A 16221-nucleotide genomic window follows, 5' to 3' on the forward strand; every position below is an offset into this window, starting at 1 on the left:
CTTTGGAGGAATGGATCTGTGAGGTCAAAATTATGCTCAAAATAATACTAAGACGCTTTCATTTTTAATATGGGAAATATCAATAGATATATTGATAATATATATATATATATATTACCACATAAATACAAGATCTTGGGTAGAGGGGAATCCTCAATAATTTCTAAGAGTGTAAAGGGGTCCTGAGACTAAAAAAGACTATTACAGTGGCTTCCTAACTGCCTTGCCCTCCATCCTCTACACAACAGCCAAACCAGTATTCCTAAAGCATGGGTCTGACCATGTCACTCCTGCTCAAGAAGCTTTACTGGCTCCTCACTGCCATTAGGAGAAAGTGCAAACTCTTGTTTGGCACCTCAAAGCATTTACAATCTGGCTCCAGCTTATCTTTCTTTCCAGGTAGATTACTCATTATTCCCTCTCACTCCATCTCCCCCAGGCCAGCTGTCATCTGCAGTACACACTTTAATCTCCTGCCTATCTGCTTTTGCTCAAGCTGTCCCCTGTGTCTGGATTGGTCTCCCTCCTCACCTCAGCCTCTTAGGAGGCTGCCTTGAATGCACAGCCCGGGTGCCCGTTTTATTCCCTCAGTTATTATTCCCCCCAGCCCACCCTGAACACATCACTGGGTAATTATTTTGTATAGCTCTTGCATTTACTTATCTGTGAATGTACTGTGTCTTCCCCCTTAGGATGTAAGCTCTTCAAAGGCAAGATCTGTCTGTCCTTCATATTTGTATCCCTGTACTTAGCACGCTGCTAGGCGCTTAATAAATATTCATGAATTCATTGAAATTTGGTGTTCCTTCCTCAGCACCACACTGCCCACACTCTATGCTCTGGAAAGCTCCGGTATTCCTGGGTCTGTGATGTCCATAGCCCCTGTAGGTGGATCAGCGGGGGGCAGGGTTCTTGCTCCCTTCTTTCTCCTCCCCAACTTAAGACAAACTTTCAGAAAATGCCATGGCTCATTTCAACCAACCAACCAGGGAGCCCCTGGCTAGCCAGCTCTATGCCAGGGCCAGTCAGTATGTGAGGGGACAGTAACAGAGACAGAAGCAGGAGAAAGGACACCTATATAGACCCTGCCTTTCAGGAATCCCACCCAAAACACATAGAGAAGAAAGAACTCATTTCCATAGCACTTGAAGATTAACAAAGTGCTTTCCTCATGACATGTGTTGGACAGTTCTGGGAAGGAGTTAGACTAGAATTTAAGACTCCTAGGCAGAGAAGGAAGGACTTGAGCTGGGACACTTCTTTGCTATTGTCTGTCTAGGCAGGGGGAATGCAGCCCCTAAACCAGGAGGATACAGGGAAAGAGCTCTGTGCCCTTCAGCATATTGCTCACAGGTAGCAGGCAGAGTTTGCAGCACCAAGTAGAAAGCATAACTGGAAGTCCAAAGCCCTGGGTTAGATTCTCAGTGGTTACTCCCACTATGACCGAACAAAGCTTCCCCTCTCTGCTCTCAGTTCCTCTTCAGAAAACTCAGATGATCTCTCAGGTCTCTTATCGACCTAAACCCCAGATTCTGATGAGTCTGAGGGGGTCGATTAGAAATGCTCTAGTCCAACGGCCTTATTTTACAGGTGAGGAGGAAACTGAAGCTCCGAGAAGGAAATGAACTTGTCCAAAGTCATAAAACTCCTGTCTTTTAACCCTCACCCCCACCCACCCCGCACTGTTCACTCCCTGGACATAACAAGAGACAACGACAGAGGCCAATTTCTGCTCCCTCAAAGGAAGTTGAAGAATCATCGATGTGAAATCACTAAGGAGCACCAAAACACATTTATTTTTATGTGTTTACATATTCAAGACTTACAAAGCACCCTGGGTGCATTTTCTCATCTGATCTTGCCAATTGCCCAGTGAGGGAGGCCATACAAATGTGATTTTACATGCGGAGAAACTGAGGCTGAGAGGAGTTGCAGACCAAGGTGCTACCTATTGTACTCTGCTGAAAAGGGAAGGTTCAAACTTGTGTTCAGCTGCCCTTAAGAGAATGGGAGCTTTGGGATCATCCACATACAAAGTATTATTACCCAACATTGGGTTTGTTAAGCACCAAAGGAAGTGTGAGTTGAGGGCTGGAGGATTTGCCAAGAAAGTCACATGCATAAAAATGAACATATATGTATATGCATATGCATATGTATATATACATGTAGACATGTGTGTGTGTGTGTATGAAGCATAGGATTTGCACCTGTTAATTTATCCATATTCAGCAAGCAGTTCTGGGTAATAATAGCTAGCATTTACATAGTGCTTTGAGATTTGCCTAACACTTTAAAAATAGCTTGTTTGATTCTCACAACAACCCTGTGAGGCGGGTGCTGTTATTATCCCCATTATAGAGTTGAGGAAACTGAGCCTTAAAGAAATTTTAAGTGACTTGCCCAGAGTCCCACAGGCTGGATTGGAACCCAGGTCTTTTGATTCCAGGTAGAGGGCACTATCCATACACACACACACACACACACACACACACACACACACACACACACACATATACACACACACAACCTGCTTCTGCATCTACTACGTAGAGATGTTGCTGAGATACTACAAAAGTAAATGTGGTCTTTGCCTTCAAGGAATTTCCCGACATTTAACACCACTCCTCAAAACAAATGTCCCCATTGGTCATGTCCCCAAATGTGTCTCATTCTGTATATTTAGTCTGCCACCGTCCATGAATTGGGTACAATGCTTACTGGTCCTCTGGAATCCCAGCTGGTCGTTCATTGCATTGATTAGAATTCTTCAATCTTTCAAAGCTGATCATTTTTACAATGTTGCTGTTATTATGTGAATTGTTCTGATTCTGCTCACTTTACCATCCACTCATAGGATTTCCCAGGTTTCTCCGAAATCACTCCTTCATCATTTCTTACAGCACAACAGTATTTCATTACATTGGTACACCATAATTTGTTCAACCATTTCCTAATTGATAGGCACCCCATTCATTTCCAGTTCTTTGCCAACAACAAAAAAAGAGCTGTCCAAATGTACAAACAGATCCTTTTCCTTTTATCTCTTTGGGAGATGAGCCTAGTTCCTTGTTACTAATATCACTTTGACCCGACAATAATGATACTACCAGACCCTACTAGTATAATTATCTTTGGGTTAAAGTGTTATTACACAGTTGAGTAACTTTTGGGTCATAGTTCCAAATTGCTCTCCAGAATGGCTGGACCAATTCATAGCTCCTCCAGCAACATATCCATGGGCCCATTTTCCTAGAGATCCTGCCACGTTTGTCATTTTCCCTTTTTTTGTCATCTTCGACAGTCAGATAGACTAGGCAGAACTTCAGAGGAGTGTTTCCAATTGGGGGTCCCTTCCCTTTTCTGTCTATCTAGATTGTAAGCTCCTTGAGGGCAGGGAATTTCTTTTTGTATCCCTAGTGCTTAGTAGAGGACCTGGCATTTAGTCGGTACTTAATAAATGTTTATCGATTGATTGATTTTTGGGGGCATAAGCATTTTTGATGCAGGTGAAGGGGAACCAGATAACTGTTACAGCCCCATCACACTGTTGTGGATTTTTTCCCTTTCTCATCTCAGCCCAGGGGCAGTGGGAAGGAGGCAGGAATAGGAAAGGAAAGGTGTGAGATGCTGCAAGGCCAGGGATAGAGAAGCAGATTCAGCTTTTCCCTAGGCCATGTGTCACACCCAGAGGAATCTGAGACTCATCTCCCTGGCAGGCACTCTCTTTCATCATCTTTATCTGCTACATCGTGTCTGCGGCGGCTCCTTTCCTCACCGTGCCCCTCTTGATGCTCCTGCTGGCCCTCTGTTTCCTCTTTGGCTACTTCATGAAGATCAATGAGAAGTTCCCAGGGATGTGCTGGCCTCTCTCGGTAAGCAAGCTGTGAAATCACGGTGGGTGGGGAGGGAGGAAAGATGAAGGTGACTTTGCTTAATGAGACATTGGAGGTCTTAAAGAATAGACCTGGAAGGGAACTTATAAGATAGTCTAGTCCAAATGCCTTATTTTACAGCTAAGGAAACTGAGGCCTACTGAGGAGCGATAACTTTCTCAAGGCCATTAAAACCACTAAGTAGTAGAGTTAGAATTCAAGCTCAGGTCTTCTGACTCCAAATCCAGTATGATCATGTCATCCCCCCTCCCCCGCCTAATGCTGTTCCTCCTCAACGCTGCCTCTTAGCTTCTTTCAAGACTAGCCTCAGATCCCACCTTATGTAGGAAGCCTTCCCTGGTCCCCCCAGCCACTAGTGCCTTCCCATCTGAGGTTACTATCATATATTTTTTTTATGAACCTAGTTATTTACATTCTATCTCCCCAACTAAAATGTGAGCTCCTTGAGGGCAGGGTCTGTTTTTGCCTTTCTTTGTATTCTTGGGATTTAGCACTTTGTATGGCACTTAATAAATGCCTATTGATGAGCTGACTATACCATGAAGCCTCTGAGGAGACTGCATGTCTGATCTTGCTCCAATGGAGTGGGTCCTGTTTGATAAGAGTGAAAACACGGAATTCTGGGAGTTTTATTCACTCCTTAACAAGAATGGGAGGGGTAGGGTGTGAGGGAGTACCCACTGACACGCTGAGTGCCTACCTAGCTGAGCCCATCGACACGGCATCCCAGAGAAGATGTTCCTAGAAGTTTGGAAGATCAAGTCCAAATACCTAGCATGGAAATGACTGGGCAGTTGGACAATCGCTCTCACAGTCTTAATGGATTGTATGCTTTCTGAGGGCAAGGACCATTTCTTATCTAGACTTTGCATCACCCAAACCTTTTTCTGCTGAGTTCATGAGTATAATACTGACACCACCTACATACCAGAGCTTTAAAGAAAGCCTTTTATAAACCTTAAAAGCACAAATCAATCAACGAGCATTACATTAAACATCTTATGTGCCTTATATGCCAGGTACTATGCTTGGTGCTGAAAATATAGAGAAAAATGAAACCGTTCCTGCCATCTAGGGGTTTATGGTCCAGCTAGGGGAGGCAACATGTACCTAGATATGTAGATAAAAAATAAATACAAGGTAGTGGGAGTGGGGGAGCAGAGCTCAGTAGCACAATGGTTCTCAATTGAGTATGCTCTGAATTATAGGGAATCTAACACTTGTAATGACATGCACATGCCTGAGCCTCTCCCAAACATTCTGGGATTCCTTGCATCCAGGAATAATCCTGTGCCATGAACAGAAAACTTTTGAGAGCCACTCCCCTAGAAGCTGGAGTGAGCAGGAAAGACCTCATGGAGGTGATGGTACCTGATCTGAGGCTTGAAGGAAACTTGGGGTTTCTGGGAGGTGTAGGTGAGGGGGAAATGTGTTCTGAGTTTGGCTGAGCAAGCGTTCAAAGGCATGGAGATGGGAGATAGAGAGTCAGGTGTGAGGAACACTTTAAGAATACATTGAGTGAAAAGGAACAATATATGAGAAGGCTAGAAAGGCAAACTGGAGCCAGATTATGAAGGGAATAAAATTATTCTAATTGTACTTGTCCTTCCATCTTAATTTATTTATTATTTAAAAGTCAAATAAGATACAAAATACTTGATAATAATAAATCATATATAAGTGTGTCTTTGTTAACTCTACCTTGAGTCTCCATTCCCCCTCTGTGTTTGAACACTTGCCTTAGAAGTGAATTAAAGGAAAAAGCAACCACCAGAACAATCTAAGATGGAACACATGATTTGGGGGTAGAACAGAGCCCAGCGATCCCAAGTATGGGCTGATTGAGCTTGTGTAATGTGGATCTTTTTTCCCTAGTTACTGAACCAAAAAATTTCAAGACCATGTTTCCTTTATTGACCACCAGGTGTCACTGCTGTTCTAAACAGATCCACAGCTAATTAAAGAATTATGTAGTTAAAGGAATTTGAGATTTTCAAAGAAGTTATGTTGATATATATGTATGCATGTGTACACACGTATGTATTATATGTATATATTATTGTATAATACATATTACATGTATTATATAGTTGCATGTATATTTGTAACTATCATTAATGAGTTATAAATGTGTAGTTATATATATGTATGTGTACGTATATGCACATGTGTATATACAACTACATAAATTTATAACTAACATTCACACACACGTGTATGTGTGTGTGCACACGTGTGCGCGCATGTGTGTGTGTGTGTGTGTGTGTGTATCCCATTGCCTCCTGAAGGCAAGAGAGAATTATGACCATAATGCCGATAATGACTCATAGGAAAGGGGTTCCAAACCTTAACATGTCATATCTGCTTTCTCTGATACTTGTCCCTAAGTCCACACTGGCCTCAGATTTTGACTTACTCCACACATGATCCTCCCCTGCATCCTGATCTGCGCAAGAAGATAACTCCTATTTCTATAGCCCATTGTTCAGGGGTACAAAGCACTAGATTCCTGATCTCCTTGAGAGTGTCTGGAGGAGGGCTTCTAGGATGATGGAGAATCTTGAGTCCATGTCACATAAGGAACATCTAGTTAAAGGAACTGAGGGCAACTAGCCTACAGAAGAGAAGATACATGACATCTATCTACATATATCTGAAAGGCTTTCATGTGCTAAGAGGGATTACATTTGTTCTGTTTTGGCTCCAAAAGGCAGAACCAGGAGTCATAGGAGGAAGTTACAAAAAGTCAGATTTAGACTTGATATCAGGAAAAACTTCCTCACTATTAAAGGTGTCTAAAAGTGCAATGGGCAACCATGGGAGATAGTGAGTTCCCTATCACTGGTGGTCTTCAAGCAATATCTGGAAGACCACTGGAGTATGCTATAGTGGGGATTTCTTTTTCAGGTCCAAGGAAGATGGCCACCAAGATCTCTTTCAGCTCTAAATTTCTGTAGTTCTCTGAGGTGGCATAAGTATTGTTTGATCCATTTAATAGATGAGGAACAAAAAAAATCTGAGACCCAGGGGTGGGGACCTGCCCAACAATACCAGAACCCAGTGTTGCCTGCCCCTTTGTCTAAGAGAGAGATATATGCTAAAATCTGAACTTGGTCTCAGCCTGCCTTCCCTCCTTAGGATGAAAGGTTGGCTTATACTTTGCAAGATATCTTGGGGTTTGGGGGGCTAGATATTTTCCTTCCCTATTTATTTATTCTATCAATTGTTTGTTTTTTAAACTGGTGAATGGGATGGATAATTGTGAAGACTTCACAGGGTATGTCTAATGGAGTAGGAGAGGTTTTGGGATTTGGCTTTGTGATTTTGGAAGGTCAAGCCCTGGAACTGTAGGCATGCCCTTCCCGCTCTCTCTCAGATGTTAGAAGAACTTCCTGTGAGTTATTTGTTCTCTGCTCCAGGAAGGTCTCTCCTCCCCGCCCCGCCCCCCCCCATTTCTTCTCCTAAACTTTCAGATGCCACCCTGGCAGTTGAGTTCTGATAGGAAAAAACCTGAATGGACCGGATCAACCTTGGTCCTCTGTAATTTTCGTGCCTAGCCTGTAAGCCCACCTCCCAGCCAATGATGAGAAGGGATAGAGGTGGGTGGGAATCTTTTTCATTAACAGTATAAACTAAGGCAGGTTCCCTTTTACCTTGCCTCCTCTATTATGGAGGTGTGCCCAAATCTTGCAAGGTTTGTGAAATAAATTTACTTTGTTTCTCCTAAGGATGTCTCTCCTATTATTTAAAAATCCTACCCCATACACTGGGATGATTAACTCTTTTGTCTCATGTAGTTTTCATTCATGATTTCTAGAATAATATAGCTCTGGAAAACCAGGTTTTGATAAAGCCCATTGAGATTCAAATGGAGCTACTTGGCCATGCCTTAAACCCAAGTTACTCTGGCTCAGAGTGAGTGTAAATAGCAATTTTTTTCTGTTCTGTTCTGAAGGTCTCCCTGGCCCCCGATGATTAATTCTTTTGTGATGGCAAAGTAGGCCATCTTTTACGTCAATTCTTACTTAGCCTTTAACTACTGAATGAGTGTTGCCGCAGACAAACTGAGACTTGGGAAAGACCTTAGCTTAAAAGGGAAGGGTCTCACACTGCATCCAGGGCCATTGCCAGTTGTCCTGACCTATGTCTTGCCACTGGATCCCAATGATTCTGGAGGAGAGAGTGAGGCTGGTGACTTTGCACAGCCCTACCTCACTTAAATCCAATTCACTTGCAAGTCAAGACATCACCCTCCTGATGTCATTGGTCCTCTTCAAAAATGAAAGACTAACAACAAACAACAATGAATGGTTGGTAAGGCCACACCTTAGAGCAGGGCCAGCAACAGAAAAGGCATTATAAGACAGTGAGACCCAGTCATACTAAGAATAAAAGAATTAGAAACCAAATTCAAGCTCCCTTGGAAGAGAAACAAGACAAATTCTGAAAGGTTATTTTCCATGCCCTTTAAATCACAACATGTCTCCCCCTGTCCCAAAATTAACCTGCCTATCTCCAACCAAGCCTATGCTGGTTTCTGAAATTCCCACTTAACCACTCCTATGTTGTTAAATGCATTGGCCCTTAAAGGTTCTTGGGACCAGGGTTCTAGTTTCAGCTCTGCGGGGGGAGTAACCCTGTGACCTCAGGTATGTCACATGCATTATCAAATGTAAATGTACATAAAAGGTCTTAGTAACCATTTAGTGGACTCTTATTATTACCTGGTGGAAGAAAACCCCATTAGCACATCAGCAGAAATGCATTTATGAGTTCACTAGCAGTAAGCAGGCCCTTAGAGGAAATAGAGAACAGGCAGGTACATTTTGATGGGAGGTAGGGGGAGAAAAGTCCAAAGTTAAGGAAATCCTAACTGGGAAAACAATCTACCACATTAGGGGGCTGGACTGGATCATCTCCTAAGGTCTCTAAGCTCTAATATTCCATGTCTTAAGGGCCTTTGAAGCTCTAATAGAACATTCTCAAAGGTTCCTTTCACCTCTAATCCTATGAAATGCGGAGTAGAGGTCTTCCCAAGAAAAACCTCAGCAACCCACCAGAGATCTTCCAGCACAAGACTGTCCATTCACTGGCTCCCAGCTCAGGTCCAACTCTGGCCTTCCCAAGCCCGCAGCTAGAATCCAAGCTCCTGAAATTGGATTTAGAAAAGGAAGCTGCCACCTACTTCTCAGAACACTTCATCTACTTCTCTGCAATTGTGCTTTCTTCCAGGACGTCCTTCGCTGTGTCACGGCTATCATCCTCTACTTGGTCATCTCAATCACTGCCATCTCCAAATATTCAGATGGGGCTGCCAAGACAGCTGGAGTAAGTAGCTGATAGCCAGGCTTTGGGGTGAGAAACTGTGAGGTTCCATCTGCGTGCCTCCATCCCCCTACAGCACCGAGCGAGGAGTCAGAAGACCAGGGTTTGAGTTTTGGCTCTGCCACTCACTAGCTGAGTGACCCTGTGTGAGCTACTTCCTCACTCTGGGTCCTTCTCTGTAGAATAGGAACATAACCATACATAGACTGTACCTCACAGGGTTGGGGGAATCAAAAGAAATGACACAGATTAAACCTTGTGTACAATGGTGAGCTTTTATCATCACCATTATTTAGGGTCCCTTCCAGTTGGAACATTTTATGATTGTTCAACCAATCAAGGGGGCATAAAGACATCTGTGTTTGCCCAGTTACCCTCTTAATCTTGGTATGCTACAGTAACAGTCTGCATAGAAACCTGTTTTCCCATTTACTTTCTACATCCTAGGTGCTTACACTAACAGTATGTGTGTGCCTTAGAGATGTGCGTGTCTCACTGCCTGTTAGATTATAGATATACCGAGGGGAAGGATTGTCCCCTTAGCCTTATAGCATAGGAAAGACTGTCCTCTTAGCCTTCTAATAGAGGGCCTTTCACACAAGGTTCAGTTTGACTTACTGAACACCAAATTCATTCTTCTGAAGCCACATTTGTCAATACTTCCAAAGACCCATGATTTCATTATTGTAGGTGTTTCCTCCACCAATACAGATCAAATCCTTTTATGCTGGCATAAAAGCTGTCAAAAAACCCATCATCCCCTGGTAATAAGCTTCTCTGCAATCATGTAGGGTGGTCCTTGGAGAGCAATTTGTCTCTAGGTTTCTACTTGAAGCCTTTCCAATATGATAGGACCTTGGAGAACTTGTGGTCTACTGGCATAGCCTAGGGTCACCTCCATCTCCCACAATGAGGCAGTATTATAGAGTATTTCTGAGATGAGTGTGTGTTACAGAAAATGCAGTATAGGCTCTAGAAACTTGGGCTGTTATCCCCCTAAGGCAGGGGTGGGGAACCTTCGGCTTTGAGGCCACATGCAGCCTCCGGGGAGGTCCTTGGGTATGGCCTTTTGACTGAGTCCAAGTTTTACAGAATAAATCTCCTTAATAAAAGGATTTGGATTCAGTCAAAGGGCCAGACTTAAGGACTAGAGGGCCACATGTGGCCTTGAGGCCACAGGTTCCCCACCCTTGCCCTAGGGAATTTAACAGGTGTTGATGGGAGATGGGGTGGGGTAAAATATAAATTTCAAAATTAACAAAGGGCTCCATTGTAATGCAGCTAACAAATGATTAAGACATGGTCCTTACCTTGGAGGAATACAATCTAGTTGGATGAATAAGGCAAGAATTTAATGGGGCAGTTCATGATCTCTATATCTGTCCAGTAATTTAGAGTCAATAGCTATCTATGAGGAAGTGAACACAGCAGGTAAGGGTGAAGAGAATGATAAGAGACTTGTTCTGGGTTTTTAAGTAAGGATAAGATCTAGTCAGGCTGAGTGGAGAGAGGCAAGGTAGGCATTCCAAGGCAAGAGAATGATGTGAGCAGAAGCACAGGCTGACTCACAAATGGGCAAGGTGGATTTGGGTCTGGGGAAGGGTGGTCCAGTGAAGAAACCAGAGCTCTTTACTGCTCCCTGTCCAACCTCTGCTTTGCTCAATCTTCATCCACGTCAGTCAGTGATACTGTGCATCCCCCAAGACTCTGTCCTGGGCCCTCTCCTTTTCTGCCTCTACACTACTTCCTTTGTAATCTCATCAACTCCCATGGTTTCAGTTATCATCTCTATGCAGATGACTCTCAGATTACTTATCCAGCCCTACCCTCTCCCAACTGCCAGTCTGCCTATGGGACATCTCTCACGGGCTATCTTGTAGTCATCTCAAACTCAACATGCCCAAAATTGAATTCACTATCTTTCTCTCAAAGCCCTCCCCTCTTCCTAACTTCACTGTTACTATTTTTTAAATTTTATTTTTAATTTTAATTTTCAGTTCCAAATTCTCTTCCTTCCTCCACTTCTTACCCCACCCACTGAGAAGGCAAGAAATATGATACTCATACTCATTATACATACGAAGTCATGCAAAACATTTCTACATTAGCCATGTTGTAGGAAGGAAGGAAGGAAAAATAGAGAGGAAAAAAATATGTTTCAATCTATACTGAGTCCATCAGTTCTCTATCTGGAAATAGATACTGATATTGCTGGGTCAGAGGGTATGCAGTTTTCCCTGTTACTGCTGCCAGTCAGTATGACTCACAACATAGGTGTCACCCTCATCTCCAATCAGTTGTCAAGTCCCGTTGTTTCTACCTTCCTAACATCTCTTCTATACATCTCTTGTCTCCGGACACTGCCCCCACCTTGGCAGAGGCCCTCATTGCCTCATACCTGTAAGGTTGCAGTAGCCTGCTAGTTGGTCTGCCTGCCACAGGTCTCTCCCCACTCCAAACCATCTTCCACTTAGCTGTCAAAATGATCTTTCTTAAGGGCAATTCTCCCTATCACCTCCGGGGTCAAAAATAAAATCTTTTATTTGGCATCCAAAGCCTTTCATAAACTGGCCCCTTCCTACTTTTCTAGTCTTCTGATGCCACATACTCTGCAGTCCAGAGACACTGGGGTCTTTTCTGTCTCTCAAAAGACACTCCATCTCCTGACTCTGGTCAGTTTTATACACTGTCCTCATGCCTGGAACACTTGCTTTCCCTCCTCATCTCCATTTTCTGGCTTCTCTGGCTTCCTTCAAGTCCCAGCTAAAGTCCCATCATCTGCAGGAAGCCTTTCCCAGCCTTCCTTAGTCTTAGTGCCTTCCCTCTGAGAACATCTTCACTTTATCTTGTATGTATCTGATTTGTACATACTTGTTTGCATGCTGTCTCCTCCATTAGACTCAAAGCTCCTCAAGACCAAGGACTTGTGTTTGGGTTGTCTTGGTTTTGGGGTTCTTGTTTTTTTGACCTTTCTTTGTATCCCCAGCTCTCAGCATAATGCCTGGCACATAGCAGGCACTTAATAAATGCTGACTGACTATACCACCCTATGTTGCTGCTTTACCCTTGCCACAGGTGATCTTGTTAAATGCAGTTGTGGTCCTGAGTGTGTTTGGGCCTAGAACTCTGACATGGGCCTGGTTTTGTAATCCCTCCTGTTGTATCCTATAGGTCTTTGGCTTCATTGCCGCAATCGTGTATGTCTTGGATCTCTACATCATCTTTAATGATCTGGCCAAATTACTCAAACAAGGAAATGCTGCCAATGACACAGCAGCTGAAAAATCAGAAGGTAGGTAGATGCGTCACAGTTTCATGACCTTAATGTACATTGTTGAACAATACTTGCGAGTTGTTTGACTAAAACCCCACACCTCCATTGGAGATGGGTAAATCTATGCTCCACCATCTTCACCTTAGGAGCAAAGGAAGAGGAATAAAGGTGAAATATGTCAGTCCAGTCAGGATATTCACAGGATCCATTTGAAGTGTGTGTGTGTGTGTGTGTGTGTGTGTGTGTGTGTGTGTGTGTGTGTACATGCAAGAATTTTAAAGCAATTGTGCTAAAAAAAATTAGATATAGCTAACACCCTGGATTAGCTGACTCTTGGTATTTCTTTCATCCTGCTTTTGTGATCTATCTTTCGATATTTTACAGAATCAGAGTATATTAGAAATGGCTTCAAAAGAAGGATCTGTTCTGAAAGGCCAGGAGATCCGGTGAAGTAGAAAGAGTATGGGACTCGTGGTTTCAACAGAGGAGTTCAGTTTGAGTCTCTAGTTGGTCTCCTGTGAGCTGGATGACCTTGAACAATTCACAGGTTCTCAGGGCATCAAGTTCTTTGCTTAGAAAACATGCAAGTTATACCAGATGATTCCCAAGGCCTCTCCAATGTTGACATTCTAGAACTGTGGCCTTAGAACAGGTTAGAGTAGAGAATACAACACTTAAGCAGAGGGGATATAAGCATATAGTATAGAAAGTTGGAACTTAAAGAGAGAAAGGATTTAAGGAATCTTCTGGTCCAACGCCCTCATTTTATAGATGAGGGCACTAAGGCTTGGAGACAGGAGACATCTTACCTAAGGTGATAATGAGTCACAAAAGCATAGGATCTAAGACTTGGAAGAAGACTTTCCAAAGGGATCTAGTCCAATCCATTCTTGACTTGAAATCCTCCTAAAATTTTTGTGAAAATGGTCATCCAAAAGAAAGCCAAAAAGTGTTTATCTGGTCTCTACCTGAAACCTCCAGTGAGGGAGAACCTGAAGCAGTCCATTTCACTTTTGGTCTGCTCTTGTTTGGAAGGTTTTCCATTTATCAAGCTTAACTACGCCTCAATGAAACTTTTACCCATCAGAGAGGTGGCACAATGGATAGAACACCGGACCTGGAGTCTGGAAGACCTGAGTTCAAATCTGGCCTTACTAGCTGTGTGACCCTGGGCAAGTCACTTAACATGTTTGCAAGATGGAGATAATTATAGCACCTACCTTCCAAGGTTTCAGTTAGGAGAAAATGAGATCATATTCATAAGCACTTTGGAAACTTTAAAGTGCTATGTAAATGCTGGCTATTATATTATGCCTCTTCTTCCTAATGCCATCTGGGTGGGGATGGGCTAGTATTAGAAACCATGTCTTCTGACATCCAGCTCAGAGGCCTTTCTGGAACCACATCACACACTGTCCCTCCCTAGGCAGACCTTTAGTTCTTATCCTGTCTACCAACAGCAAGTACAGAGAATTTGATGGGATGAACAGAGCTAGAAAAGACTCGAGGCTAAAAATGGTCAGTGTTGCACCAGGTCAGACACCAGCAACTCCAGAAGAACTACCAGGGGAGGGTGTTTGTGGTTATTCTAAGGAGCCCTCCCCAGCCTTGCTGGGCTTCGAAGCTGCTAACCCTGTCAATATGTAAAGAAAAGTCTGTTTTTGAAAAGTTCTTCTCTTCCATTTCAGAGGAAGACTCCAACTCTGATTCCGACTGACAACCGGCCAGCTTAGACGGCACTACTGTTCAAGCCACCAAGGGAATCTTAGTGGGCGCTCTCATTTTTCAGCCTCCAAGTGTGCGCCAGCTGGGAATGAGGCTTTTCCTTCCTGCATTGGACATTGCCTCTCATCCCTCCTATGTCAGTTTCCTGAGGGCCTGTGGCTGTGGAGAACAATGCAACTCTCAACTCTCCCCCCTCCCCACTCTATCCTCCACACAGATTGTGATAAGTTGTTGCCATCTGTGCTCTGCACGCCTTTCTCATGTTGAAGTGTCTTTTCAGTATTGGGTTTCCTCACCAGTCTTTGTTGAGCAGAGCTAACTCTACAAAAACTTGAGTTTTAGACTTAAAATAATGGAGAACTCACTTAACACAAATGTCTCTCCCCAACCATTGAGCCATTTAGACTTCTGTGTCAGAGATGAATATGATGCAATCAATGAGGGCCTTAGTGTATACCTGCATTCAGGTCCCACAGTGCCATGTAAAGTCTTCCTACCTCGATTTTTACCAAGCATTTTATATTACATGTGATAGTGAGTATCTGTTGGGGAATCTTTGTACCCCTTGGGGATTGACTGTCCCCAGGAATTTTCACTGCAACACACGCAACCAGGCTTATCAAAAGATTAATATCTGCCAAGGAGAGTTCCATTTTCTTCCATTAAAAAACTCTACCTCCTACTGTCCCCTTATGAGACAGAGGAGGAAAACTGAGACCCAGATCACACAGGGAGTCACATTTCTTAAAAGTTTATTGTTGTGTCTTAGGTGGCCACCCGCCTTTAAGACATACCTGGTCAATGACAATGAACAAAACTATTAGCCTTCCCATGCCTCCCAGCAACTCTAAGCCTGCATGCTGCTGATGTGCGGTTGACCTGCATCAGTAGACAGTTTCCACAGAGTGAGGGGCCTATACTAATTAAGTCACAGGTTTGTTCTTCATCCTGACATAGCAATCAATAACCATTTATGAAGCACCTACAATGTACCACAGACTGTGCTATGTACATAGACCTCTTCTCCTTCTCTGTCTCTTTTTCTCTCTCCATGAGCACACACACAAGCATACACACACACACACACACACACACACACACAGCCATGAGGCAGTACCCACTTGAGGCATTTGACATTTTGAGTAATAGTGGTCTAAGAATCTATTATTAGACAGTTCTTTTCTCCATGTTCTGGCTACACGGGGACAATTCTGAAATCTTTCACTTCAGACAGCGGATGCTCATCACTACATCGGGACCTGTACAAACACATCTAATTCCAGATGTGAAGGTTGCTGGAATATAGTTCTAATAGACTAGCCTAAGGAAGTAAGCTGTCATCCTTCAATAGGAAAGGACACCATCCCAGCCCTATTCAAAAGAGACAGTACAAATATGAAAGACTTATTAGAGCTGGGAGGGACCTCAGAAACGAGGTGATGAATAGATATATCAGCAGTTTGCATTACTTCAGGACTCTAAGGCCTTCTTCACAACAGCCCAGTGAATGAGGTGGTACAAGTATATATTATCCCCATTTGACAGGTAAAGAAACAAACTCAGGGGAAAGAAAATCGGCAGCAGAATCACGAGATGGCTGTTGATAGCCAAACCCTTGTTCCGAATGGGTGCCTGCTAGCAGGCTAGGGGCACTCAGGGGGCATAGAAGACCAAAGTACTGTGGAAATGACAACATAGCCAATGACTTTCTCCAGGGATGAGAAAGACCATTTTTAATCATTTCAGGAAACTGTGATATTGTCTGTATTTCTCTCTCTCAAACAAGACGTTATCATCTTTCAAAACATTTTTATATAAAATTTAAGCCTAAAAGCTTTCAATATTCAAAAGCAGTCACCTAAGTAAATGGCATTTGCTATGACTTGAGAACTAATATGAATGTTTAAGTGCCTTTGATTTGTAAAGTTTTTCACTTGTCAATATACTGCATGTCAATCGACTATCCATGAAAAGTCAAGATGGATTAAACCATAGTGACTA

At 43.1% G+C, this 16221-nt stretch overlaps 1 protein-coding gene across 3 annotated transcripts in view; it reads left to right on the top strand.

Annotated features, from left to right (window-relative positions):
• Positions 1-16221, top strand: part of CMTM3 (CKLF like MARVEL transmembrane domain containing 3) — an 80182-nt gene extending 63961 nt beyond the window's left edge. For all 3 annotated transcript variants that reach the window (XM_036751880.1, XM_036751878.1, XM_036751879.1), the window contains 4 exons: positions 3720-3875; positions 9129-9224; positions 12393-12513; positions 14184-16221. In XM_036751880.1, the coding sequence (XP_036607775.1) occupies positions 3720-3875; positions 9129-9224; positions 12393-12513; positions 14184-14212 (402 nt within the window). In that variant the 3' untranslated portion in view covers positions 14213-16221. The remainder of the gene's footprint in view (positions 1-3719; positions 3876-9128; positions 9225-12392; positions 12514-14183) is intronic.

The sequence above is a fragment of the Trichosurus vulpecula genome, chromosome 3, assembly GCF_011100635.1.
Source record: "Trichosurus vulpecula isolate mTriVul1 chromosome 3, mTriVul1.pri, whole genome shotgun sequence".
NCBI lineage: Eukaryota > Metazoa > Chordata > Mammalia > Diprotodontia > Phalangeridae > Trichosurus > Trichosurus vulpecula.